Source organism: Microcebus murinus, chromosome 1 (assembly GCF_040939455.1).
Source record: "Microcebus murinus isolate Inina chromosome 1, M.murinus_Inina_mat1.0, whole genome shotgun sequence".
NCBI lineage: Eukaryota > Metazoa > Chordata > Mammalia > Primates > Cheirogaleidae > Microcebus > Microcebus murinus.
In genome coordinates, this window is record NC_134104.1 from 153189124 (window position 1) to 153201384 (window position 12261).

The 12261-nt window shown below is 45.7% G+C and overlaps 1 protein-coding gene across 4 annotated transcripts in view; it reads left to right on the top strand.

The window, feature by feature from the left end:
* The first annotated feature begins 1084 nt into the window (after nt 1-1084).
* The window catches only part of PTPN23 (protein tyrosine phosphatase non-receptor type 23), a 32165-nt gene continuing 20988 nt past the window's right edge, over nt 1085-12261 (top strand). The window contains exons 1-2 of one of the 4 annotated variants that reach the window (XM_012771098.3): nt 1085-1329; nt 11834-11908. In XM_012771098.3, coding sequence (XP_012626552.2) covers nt 1246-1329; nt 11834-11908 — 159 coding nt within the window. In that variant the 5' untranslated portion in view covers nt 1085-1245. The other 3 variants (XM_012771097.2, XM_076007133.1, XM_076007130.1) reach the window with 3 other exon arrangements.

Below are 12261 nucleotides of genomic sequence, written 5' to 3' on the forward strand. Positions count from 1 at the left end.
TGGTTTCATCCTGAACAACTCAAAGGCATCTATTTGCAACTTAACACAGACAGACCTGAATATTTGCTCCTTCCCTGTTTTCCCATGTCAGTAAATAGGCCTCTAGCTACACAAGCCAGAAACTTGGAAATCATCCTTGACATCCTCATTCCCTTACATCCATCTACTTCAAGTTTTGACACTTTTATTCCCAAAATATTCTTCAAACTGCGCAGAATATTTCTCTGCCTACCTTTTACCTCTCTCCTATCCCAAGCCACAATCACCTGTCTCCTTGAAGACTACAAAAGGCTCCTTCTTCTCTTGCTCTTCCTATCTCCAGACCATTCTCCATTATTTATTTCCAAAACTAGGTAATACATACGTATTTTAAAACAAGTGCTCTACAGGTCTCCTCTCCAGAGCAACAACTGTTCTCCATTCCGTGGTCCCCTTCCACACAGTCTGGTCGTCCTTAGGTACTCACGTGCCGGATATGTCCACCCACCCCACCTACCCACACAGCTCTGGGTCACCTTTTTATGCTCTCCACTCCACCTAGGTGTTTTCCCTGTCATCACAAGTGGATGCGTCCGTCTCTCCTAGGCAATGCGCGGCCTTCCAGGCTGGGTTGAGTGTGCCAGCCTCCGACCAGTCACTCTTCTGTCCCGAAGCTCAAAAGCCTTCGTGGCACTTGGAATGAACCCCCTTGCTCTCTTCTTAGCCCCCAACTCCCTCGGGCCCGGCGCCCCCCGCACCCTCCCTCAGGGCTGTTTTCACGTCAACTCTTCCGGGATACCCGCCCGCCACGTTACCTCTACACAGCCCCTGCCCCAGTCCCCCACGGCCCTTGACAATACTTGAGACTACAAATTCACGGGTGAGTCCTCTAACGCCCTTCCTCGTAGGGAGGAGCGCCGCAGGCAGGGCCTGCGCGTCTGGCCCAGGAGGAGGAAGAGAGTTTGCGGGATGCCTCGCCCCTTAGCAGAGGAAGACTGCTATTCCCAGAATCCTTTCCGCCTGGGGCTGGCGAAGTCCCTTCCTCACTCCCTCCGTGCGAAGAAGACTGAGCATGCGCACAAGAGACTGAGGCTGCGCGAAAGGCTGCGCGGGCGGGGACTGCATCTCCCAGCAGGCCGTGTGGCATTTTTCATACCCCTCGTGACGAGTGACTTCCGGCGCGGAGGGGCGGGGCCGGGTGCGCGGCTGAGCCAGCAGCTGGAGGAGGGAGGGGATCCGTCGGGTGGCCGGCGGGTGCCCGCCGCCATGGAGGCCGTTCCCCGCATGCCCATGATCTGGCTGGACTTGAAGGAGGCTGGTGACTTCCATTTCCAGCCAGCGGTGAAGAAGGTGAGCGCACCTCTCACGTTTTCCCTCATCCGCCGCGTATCTCCGTCGTCTGCCAGCTTGTGACGCCCCCTGCGCGCCCATCACCTCCCAGGCCCCGTCGCAGGATCTGGTGAGGCCAAGAGGGGCCTCCGCCAGTTTTCCTCAGCCTGTCCCATCCCCCCGCTCCCGCAGACTATTTTTCCTCTCTCTCCTTTCCGCGGGCTAGCACCCTCATCCTCGTCGGAACCCGCTTCCCCACTTCTGCCCCGAGTCATCCTCAGTTCCCGCTGAGACACCACACTTCCTCCGTGTGACGCTCTGGACCCAGTTCTGCCCTGCCCCCCCTCCGAGCCTGGACCGCCCCGCGTTGGAGCGGTGGGCGGCCCTGACCGTGCGGATGGATTCGACTGCTGGGCGCCACGGACGGGGACGGAGGCCCAGGGTGTGTGTGCTCTCAGCGCGTGTATTTGAGACTGGAGCCCCGCTGGCCCAGAGAGATGCCTGACTCCTCTGCGGTGGGGTCTCTCTGACACTGGCTGCAATTCTGCATGGTTTCAGAAGAAGAAGAATCCTACTTGGGAGCTCCTTTGGACCAAAGATACAATTCCGTGTCGTTTTCAGGAGGGTTACTACTTTTCATAACTGGCGGGAGGGCATAAACAGTGTTTTAACTCTCGTTGAAACCTTACCAGTCATTGTGTTGGGTAAGCAGGCAGGCAGGTTTGGCGTTGACAGAGGCAAGGAACTCCTGTGGAGAGATCAGGTATGGTGATTGAGCATCAGGTGCCCTCTGACTGTGGCCTGTTAGGGACCAGACCGCAGAGCTCGGCTGCCCCGCGCCCCTCCCTCTTCCAGTCCGTGGAAAAATTGTCTTCTATGAAACTTAGGAAGGTGGAAAGTGCGCAGCAGGAGGTGAGCAGCAAGCTTGAGGAAAGTTACATCTGTATTTACAGTCGTGTCACATCACTCACATCACAGCCTGAGCTCCACCTTCTACTCTGCGTCCAAAATTGTCTTCCATGAAACAGGTCCCTGGTGCCAGAAAGGTTGGGGACCGCTGCTCTCTGAGACAGCCGTTACTTTGGATAGGACCACCTGGTAGCATTGGGGGCCAGCTCAGAAGTGAAAAGGAACAACCAGTAGGTTGTTCCATGCAGAGGGCCTTGTGGGTTTTAGCACAGTAGCTGCCAGAGGAGGTCCCAGACCCAGTCAATCTAGATGGTAGGCCACACAGTAGGGTGCTTGAGAAAAGAAATAGGAAAAAGAAAACGGGTTTGGAAGTAGCTTCCCAAAGAAGTTGTCTCCCATCTTTTCTTCACATCACCACTGCCTTAGTTCGGGCACTCTCTGTGTATATTTCTTTGCATCGGTAGCTTCTTGGGCCTCTTTTTCCTCATCTGTAAAACAGGAAATTAGATTAATTGACCTAAAATTCCAGAATTTTGTTAACACTTCCTCAAACTTTGCTTTCTTCTCCATATGTTATTTCATATAGATATAGTACAATTGGATAAATTTGTCTTTTATTTTCTTTCTTTCTTTCTTTTTTTTTTTCCCCTCTCAAACCAGCTTTTCCTGACTCCAGGAAGAACCTGGAAGAGAAGCTGGATGAATTTTTCTAAAACACAACAAAACTCTTCTGTTTTCTGATTTTACAGAATAAAGCCAGTTTCCCATTCAGAATTCCTCCTGACCTAGCCTAGCTCTTTCAGCATTTATGGAATCCCCACTATGTGCTTGATCTATGTGCTTCTGATACAGGTATCCCCAATTCTATTCACAGCCACTTGCTGTTCTGTTACCATGCTCTGTGTGGTCCCTCTTCTGTGCCTTTGGTTGTGGAATTCCTCCTACTTAGAAGAGTTATTATTTTTGCCCTATGGGGTGGTAATAGGGCCGTTTAATCTCTGTGAATTGGTTCATTCAAGGTCTAGCTTATACTCTTTTCCACAAAGCCTTCCTTAATCCTTTTATCTGAATTAATCTTTCCCTTCTCTGAATTCTCCTCTTTCCATCTTTTCCCTGGTGATAGTTATGTGTGCTATGAATGCTCCTTTTTAGTTGTAAATTACCTGAGAGGCATCTCTGTGTTTCTCATAGCCTAACAGGGTACCCTCTACTTAGCTGGCAGTCAGAAAAAAATGTTTCTCAAATGATTAAATGACAGTTGAGAGGGAATTTAGAAATGGTGACCACAAATACATGGAAATCCAGTGGATGAAATCTTAGTCAGAAACTCCTGGAGATATTTTTGTTAGAATTTAGTCTTTGCTGCTCTGGTCACTCAGGCCTAGCCAACAAGATATCGTGTGAGCTGTGACTTCACTGGGAGCACTTGGGCCTCTCTGAGAAGAGTTGCTTATTAGCCATTTAGCCTGAGGTGGTATCAGATACTCAACAATTTTTTTCCTACACTTGGGGAAATTCTGCAGAAGCCACTGTTGCCTGGGAACTCTTCCTGACCTGGACTCCCTTCTCCAACTTTAGATTCCCTGCTCTGCCTTCTGCCGCTGGTACCCTATTCCTTCTCCATCCTTGGTCTGAGCTCTAGGAACCTCTACCAGTGACTTGGAGCTGAGGGGTAGAATTTAGTAAGCTAAAAATTGGTTATTTGTGTAAACCTGTTAAGCACTGTGCTGAGTCCTGATAATACAGACAAATAAGAGACAATCCTTTTTGTGAGGAATTCATGGTCTGGTAGAGGAAAGTTAAAAATTAGAGTAATGACATTAGTGTAAGCATAGAAATGTTTGCAGTGTACAGAAGCCACAAACCTATGGAGCGGCCCTCAGGGAAGACTTGCCAGAGATGGGTTTTACAGGATGAATAGGAATTTTCTAGACAGATAAAGAATTTCTTTCTTGGCCAGTGTGGTGGCTCACGCCTGTAATCCTAGCACTCTGGGAGGCCGAGGCGGGAGGATCGCTCGAGGGCAGGAGTTTGAAACCAGCCTGAGCGAGACCCCATCTCTACCAAAAATAGAAAGAAATTAATTGGCCAACTAAAAAAATATATAGAAAAAATTAGCCAGGCATGGTGGCACGTGCCTGTAGTCCCAGCTACTCGGGAGGCTGAGGCAGGAGGATCGCCTGAGCCTAGGAGTTTGAGGTTGCTGTGAGCTAGGCTGATGCCATGGCATTCACTCTAACCTGGGCAACAAAGTGAGACTCTGTCTCAAAAAAAAAAAAAAAAAAAAAGAATTTCTTTCTTTGTGAGGGCTGGGCTTTTGATAAAACCTTTCATGGTGGTTAGTATTGATTTTCACTCCTGATGAACATGCCTTCCATTATGGGATAAGGTGAAATAGGAACCAGGGAAAGAGCAAGCTGATTTTGAATTGCAGTGTCAAACTTTAGGTTAGCATACCTGGTCTCTTTTTTTAGTGGAAAAGTACTGCTGGTCTTACACTTTTTTAACCTGTGCTTTGGAGGCCAGAGTGCTGATTCACCGGAAACTGATGAAGGATGACTTTTCTGTTCTTCATCAGTTAGTAATTTGGCCACAAGTGTGATTGTTTGAGGCTCTTTTTTCTTTCTGTCCCAAACACCTGCCCTTAACCAACTGTACTTGAGCTCAAGTCAAGCTCACTTGGACTGAGATGTTGTATCCATCCCTGATTCATTCATTGAACAAATAGTTATTGAGTGCCTATCATGTGACAGACTTGGGAATACAGTGGTGACAAAAATCCCTGGCTTCAAGGAGTTTACCTTCTGGTCATCCACATAGTAAACTATCCTCAAGTGCAGGTGTAGCCTGCACTTGGCTGGTAGCCACCCTGCCTTTCAGTTGGCCTCTCCTCATCTCCCTTCCTCCCACTTTGGCTGAATTGATCTTTAAATATCCACTTTTCCCCTAGGCTCCTCCAGAGAAAATCTGCTATTCGGGGCCTCTCACCAGCTCACTTCAGCCTACAACTGTAACTTCACTCCCCCAATCCTTTCCTGTGGGAACTTGCATCCTCTCTTTCTTCCATATCTGGTCATTGCCCTTGTTCCAGTCCTTACTGGAATTCCTTTCCTCCTCTTCATCACCCAGGTTGTATTAGACCTCATTAGAAATCCTTCATCTGCCTGTCAATTGTACTATCCTCTTCTGTGTTCAGACAGTCTTAACATCCAACACTGGGTTGACCTATACCACACAGTATACACTCTTGTTGCCTCTTCTTAATGTTCATCTCACATCTAGGTAGAGCATGGTTTTTCAGGTTTGTAGAATTTTTTCGCTTTCCAGATTTCCCTTGGGACAGCTGACTGTTTTGAAAAGCCAGTTTATACATACGTCTATACACACACACACACACACAAATGCATATGCAGAAAGGTAAATTAGAGGACCAGAAGCCTAAAAGGCCACTAGGTTCTCAGCAGTGAGGGGCATGGGACATTGCCAGTTACCTGGGGTGGTGACCTGTCTTATCTCTTAGCACAGATTTACCTGAGCCTGTCTGCCCACTTGAGTTTTTGAAGAAGAATGGCTTTAGGTGCAGATGACCTGGATTGTCCACTTCATTCTTCTCTGACTTTAATTTCATACACCAAAAGCCTATCTCCATTTCACTTAGGGTTTAGACCAGATTCTTTACTTGGGAAGTAATAAATACTTGTGTGTAGAGAGTGCTTAACAAGTGTTGGGTGAATGACCTAGTCTAGTTCTAGCACCCTTTGTGAAATGTATCTTCAGTCTTCCTCACTGTGTTGTTCAGACTGGTGAGGGGCCATTAAGAAGAGTTGTGGGAGAGAGGTTATTTGGGGTACTATGAGTGTTATGTAGGGGTTAGAATAGGGAAGGATGGAGATGTATTCTCATCCTTGGTAGTCTAGGCCTGTGGTTTTTCTCTAAGGCTTGCTGATGTGGACCAAGGGGCTGAATGAAGATTTCTCTTGGCAATACTTCTTTCTCTGAATAAAATTAGTCTCATTTGAAATTCAGTAGCTGAGCATATATTGTGTTAATTAGCAATACTATTTGTAGGCCTCAATTTTATGTGTATTTCTGTGGAACAACCCAAGGAGTACCCTATGTTTAAGTCAACTTTGGAAATGGAGCAAAAAGAAATGTAATTGGTGAACAAAGGCAATACTAACATAAATGGTGCTTTTTATTGCCCTTCTTGGCTTATTGCATTAATTAGCACCATGAAATTCCAAGATATTGTACCAAATTAAGAGCAAAGCATACATAGAAGAATGAGTATAAGAGAAGATGCAGAGGGACTAATAACTAGGTCAGGAGTCAGGAAATATGGCTTGGGGTCCTAGCACTACCATTGCTCAACTCTGGTTTCCCATTTATCTAATCTGCAGAATATTGGCAGGATCAGGGTGGATGTTTCCAGTGATCTCATCTAGCTACAGAATTCTCTGCCTTTTCAGAGTAGCTTCATGGAAATAGCATAGCCATTGGAATCACACCTTGGTTTAGGTCCCTCCTGGGACCTAAATGACCTTTAGCTGCTACAATGATTGTGTAATTAATCTGGACCTCACTTTTCTCACCTGTATTATGGAGCTACTAATATAAAGGCAGTGAGAATCAAGAGTTAATGCCTGGGCCGGGCACGGTGGCTCACGCCTGTAATCCTAGCACTCTGGGAGGCCGAGGTGGGAGGATTGCTCAAGGTCAGGAGTTCAAAACTAGCCTGAGCGAGACCCAGTCTCTACTATAAAAAAATAGAAAGAAATTAATTGGCCAACTAATATATATAGAAAAAATTAGCCGGGCATGGTGGCGCATGCCTGTAGCCCCAGCTACTCAGGAGGCTGAGGCAGGAGGATTGCTTGAGCCCAGGAGTTTGAGGTTGCTGTGAGCTAGGCTGACGCCATGGCACTCACTTTAGCCTGGGCAACAAAGTGAGACTCTGTCTCAAAAAAAAAAAGAGTTAATGCCTATGAGTTCTTCATATAGGTCTTGTGATATTGTAAACAATATTTTCGGCTGAGCATCCTCTTTCATGTTTTAGGAAATAGCTCAGGTCCTTATGATAGCTCTGTTAGACAGTTACACATAGTAAGTGATATTAATCCCTTTTTACATACTGGAAAAACCAAGCCCAGATCTTACAGCAACTTGAGGCACAGCCAGGACTTTCCTTTTACTGTTTTTCACTTGCAACCCCTTTGTCTCCTTTTTCCCCCAGTGGCTCTGATCCCTGAACATATTCTCAGAGACCTGTTCCCAGGTCTTCTCTTATTCCCTTAGAAAAGGATCCTCAACTGCTCTAAAGCCTGGCTGGTTTTAGAGGTTCTCTGGTCCACCTCCTGCCCCTACTTCCGGTCAGTTGTGTAGGCACACTGTGGGGCTGACAGTGCCTCTGTTTTTGGCCTGTTCTCAGGCTCCATTGGGAGATTAGTACGCTTGGCCAGACCATTCCGAGTTCTGCAGAGTTTCATACCATAGTGAGACTGAGACAAAGTCTTTCTCCCTTACTCCAGAACTTTCAGCCAGCTTCTTTCCATTTTTTTTTTTTAGTGGGGGAGTGATCAGTCATAGAGGATTTTGTCAAGATTTAGAAAATATCCTCGCTGTTCCACTGACTTACTGTGTTGCCAGGGATTTGTTTTCTCTGCCCATTTTTCAGAGTTGTTTTTGAGAACTGTATTAAAAAATAGAAATGGATTGGTCTAATTTGTAAAGATGATGGGCTCTGGAGCCTAAATGCCTGGGTTTCAGTCATATCTCCATTAGTTATTAGTGTGATGACCTTCCAAATGCCCTAACCTCTTTTCCTTAGTTTTCTCATTTCCTCATCTATAAAGTGATAAAAGTACATGTATCTACAACATGTAGATAAGCATTGATACCTGAAAGCAGTAATTCCAAAGTGCTGTTGGCTGGGAGGTGCCAGAAGACAATCCTTAAGGGCTGTTAGGAGCAGGCTGTGAAGGGCCATGAACTCTGTAACAGGATTAGATTTGGTCCTACAACCTCTTTGTGTTGTTGTAAGGATGGAGTGACTACTGCGTACTCAGTACAGTGCCTGGCCTGTCGTAGGAGCTCAGTTAGTGTCTATGGCTGCTGATCTTGGAGGACAAATGAGACAGGTAGAAGGTAACCTCTAGGGACAATTTGCTGGGTGTGGGAGCAGCATCTTTCTTTCACCATTGTGTGAACAGCAGGAACAGATGTCCTTAGCAATGTCACGTGAAGCCTTGTTTCTAAGACACTCAGATATCAATCTGATTCCTTTAGCTTCTCCCAAGGGGCCTCTAGGCTACACGTTTACTCATTTTCTCTAACCTAAGGGTGGGAAAACTAAAACCTATAACTTAAAGGGAATTAAAGAATATGGTCTCATTTAGATAGTCAAATTTTACCCTATAGCTTAGGCCACATTTTATACTTGTGGAGGTTTGTGGTGGTGGTGTTTTAATTTAGGGGAAGGGATAAGCGGGGAGGAGTTGGACAGATGAGAGTAGGAATTAACCAGGAGCCCATAAATGGGTTTCAAGGTTTCTGTGAATCCCCTAAAATTATTGGCAAATTTTTGTGTTTATGCACAGGTGAATATTTCTAAGGGAATTTCTTTCGTGGCTTTTATCATATTTTCAAAGGACTCACAAAAGGCTAAAAATCACTGACAGAAGGGTAAGTGTCTTTGAGGTATCATTTAGCTCTTCAGCAACTTTTATAACATTTGTTTTCCAAAGTTCAAACATATTGAAAAATTGCAAGAATAATGCAGTACTAACCCAGATTTTCACTACCTAGTGTGTGTTTTGTTTTAAAGAGATGGGCTATTTCTCTGTCAACTCACGCTGGAGTACAGTGGCGTAATCATGACTCACTGCAGTCTTCAACTCTTGGCCTCAAGTGATCCTCCTGCCTCAGCCTGGGACTAGTAGCTGGGACTATAGGTGTGTGCTCCACACCCAGCCTACACTGCTTAGTTTTGATGGTTATATTGTTCCATATTTGCTTTTTCTTGATTGATAGATAGATATCCCATGAGCCTTTTGAAAGTAAGTTTTAGACATCATGACATTTCTCCCAGACTCATCTCAGCATCTTATTTCCTAAGAGTAAGGACATTCTTCTACATAACCACAATATTATTATCACACCTAAGAAAATGTATAATAATTCTCTATTATTTATATTTAAATTTGACCTATTATCTCAGAACATCTTTTATGACTCTTTTTATTCAGACTGAGATTCAACCAGTGTTCTCATATTGCATTTAATTGTTCTGACCATTTAATCACTTTTAGTCTGTAATAGTTCTTGCCCCCCCCTTAAATGACATTAATTTTTTTTGATGAGATTATGTTAATTATTGGGTAAAATGCCCCATCTTCTGAATTTTTATGAGTGTCTCCTTTTTAATTTGTTTGTCTGTCTTTTGCATTTCCTGTAAAAGCAACCATTTGCTGAGTTTACGATACATGTAATAAGGCCCCTACCATTCTGTGATGCTTATTGTTTGGGGTAGAAGGTCACTGGCATGACCCTGTCATGGGCACATAGTCGGATGGCATGTTCAGAATGGGAGGCAGTGACATTTTAGCTGGGTTTTAGTAAAGAAAGTGGGCACAACATGTAGATAAGCATTGATACCTGAAAGCAGTAATTCCAAAGTGCTGTTGGCTGGGAGGTGCCAGAGGACAATCCTTTTTTTTTTTTTTCTTTTTTTTTTTTTTTTCTCATACTATAGTGTGCAGAGACAGAGGACAATCCTTAAAGGCTGTTGGGAGCAGGCTGTGAAGGGCCATGAACTCTGTAACAGGATTAGATTTGGTCCTACAGGCTTTGGAAGCTACTGTAACATATTCTTTTTAGATTATCATTTTTCTCTATAGATTATACCTCACTTTCCATAATCTCACTATCCTGAGATACGCATGTTTTGGTCTATGTTTTCCCTGGGGGCGGGGGGATGTTTCAGAAGGATTTAAAGCCTGAAGTGACATCAGAGTTGTTAGACAATTCTGGCCACTAGGTAAGGGATGGATTTGGAGGGCTGGATTGTCCAGGACAGAGGTGGCAGTGGGATAGAAAAGAGAGCTCATGGACACAAGGACTTTCAGCAGGTAAAACCAACTGGAGAAGAGCGATTAGAGTCAGAGGTTTGGGAAAGTGGCTGCATGGTGCTATAATTAGCTGAGCAATAGTCTCCCTTCTGTCTGTCCCTCTTCTCTCCAGCCTTTCAGGTTCCTACTTGGCTGATCCCTTAGCTGTGCGTCATGGGTCCTGGAAAAGGACCCCAGGAAAGGTGGGTGGGCCACAAACATGGTGTGAGTAAGTATGCTCTTGGACAGAGCAGACCACCTCTTAAAGCCTTTACCAGCCTCCTTCTGTTTCTACCTTAGAAACCAAAACATTGCTTAGGGCCTTAAAGAGCCTAATGAGTTGGGCAGGAATTCCCGTAGTGTTTATGGAATGAGTAGATCTGGCCAAAACACCAAGCAGCAGGTACTGCAAGTGTGGTAGTTTCAGTTGCCTTAGTCTGTTGATCTTAGATGAACAAGGGGCCCTTTGGTCCAGGCCTGAGCCTCCAGGCTTGTGTGTATGCTCACTGTCCAGGACAATCAGCTTTTGCCGTGGTGAGTGCTTTTGTGGACAGGCATGCCAGTCCCCTCTCTTCTTTCTCTCTCTCTTTTTTTTTTTTGAGACAGAGTCTCACTCTGTTGCCCCAGCTAGAGTGCCGTGGCATCAGCCTAGCTCACAGCAACCTCAAACTCCTGGGCTCAAGCGATCCTTCTGCCTCAGCCTCCCGAGTAGCTGGGACTACAGGCATGCGCCACCATGCCCGGTTAATTTTTTCTGTTTTTGGTAGGGATGGGGTCTCGCTCTTGCTCAGGCTGGTCTCAAATTCAGCTCAAACAATCCTCCCACCTCGTTCTCCCAGAGTGCTAGGATTACAGGCGTGAGCCACCGCGCCCGGCCTAGTTCTCTCTCTGATGTAAGCAGTGACCTCCTCTTCTCCCATCTGGGTTATTCTTATTACAAACCTGCAGGCCCTTCCTCACAGACAAGGATACTGCAGATCCTGTTTCTGTGGTGCCCTTTCCCAGCCAGGAGGGTGGGTTGGTGGGAAGTCTCTGTATTCCTACTCTTGTTTGCTACTTCTTGCCTGCATTTGCTATTAGTTTAGGGTTCTGATTGTTACCCCAGAGCACAGGAGGGTCCAGTCCTGGAGAGATGCTTGAGTTTGCAACCCTTTCTGGGATCCTTATTAGAATTCCATTTCGGCCAGCTGAGTTCCCTGGCTTCCTGAGCTGGCAGAGTCTGGGACTTTGTAGATAGGACTGTAGCTTTATGAGGACCTGCCAGGGTGTTTACGCAGAGGCATCAGTCTTATTTCCATTTTGCTCAAAGGAGGAGGAGGCTCCTGTGGTCAGCATCTTGGTGCTACCTGCTATTATTGAGGCAGTTCCCTGGTGGTTGAGGAGACAAGCTTGTGATTGTAGGTCTGGACTTGATCCTGAGCCTTGTTGGTCATTATCCAGGACTCGGAGGGCAGGAGGAGATGGTCTCATCTTTCACTGGTTTACAGTCTTCTCTCTCTCTCTCTCTATAGTTTGTCCTGAAGAATTATGGAGAGAACCCAGAAGCCTACAATGAGGAACTGAAGAAGTTGGAGTTGCTCAGACAGGTAGGAGGGTAGTATCTGTATGCAGGCATAAACAGGTTTGGTTTGATAGGGAGATACAGAAACTACCCAGAACTATGGTTTTACTTGAATTTAATCAGTCTCCTCTTTGAGACTATTAAGTTAGTTCAGTTTTTCACCATTGTAAAAACTGCTGTCATAACCTGTGTCTGTGCATATGTGGGCATTTCTAGTGTTGTTGCTGTAGGAATTAGTGGATGAACAGGAGGTAGTTGTTTTAGTCTACATTCCCCCAGGAGGGTCTGCCACCTGCTCCTGGCAGTCTGATAGGTGAAAAGGGTATTTAATTTTAATTTTCAATTATTTCATTAACAGTAAGGTCGCACAATTGGTTG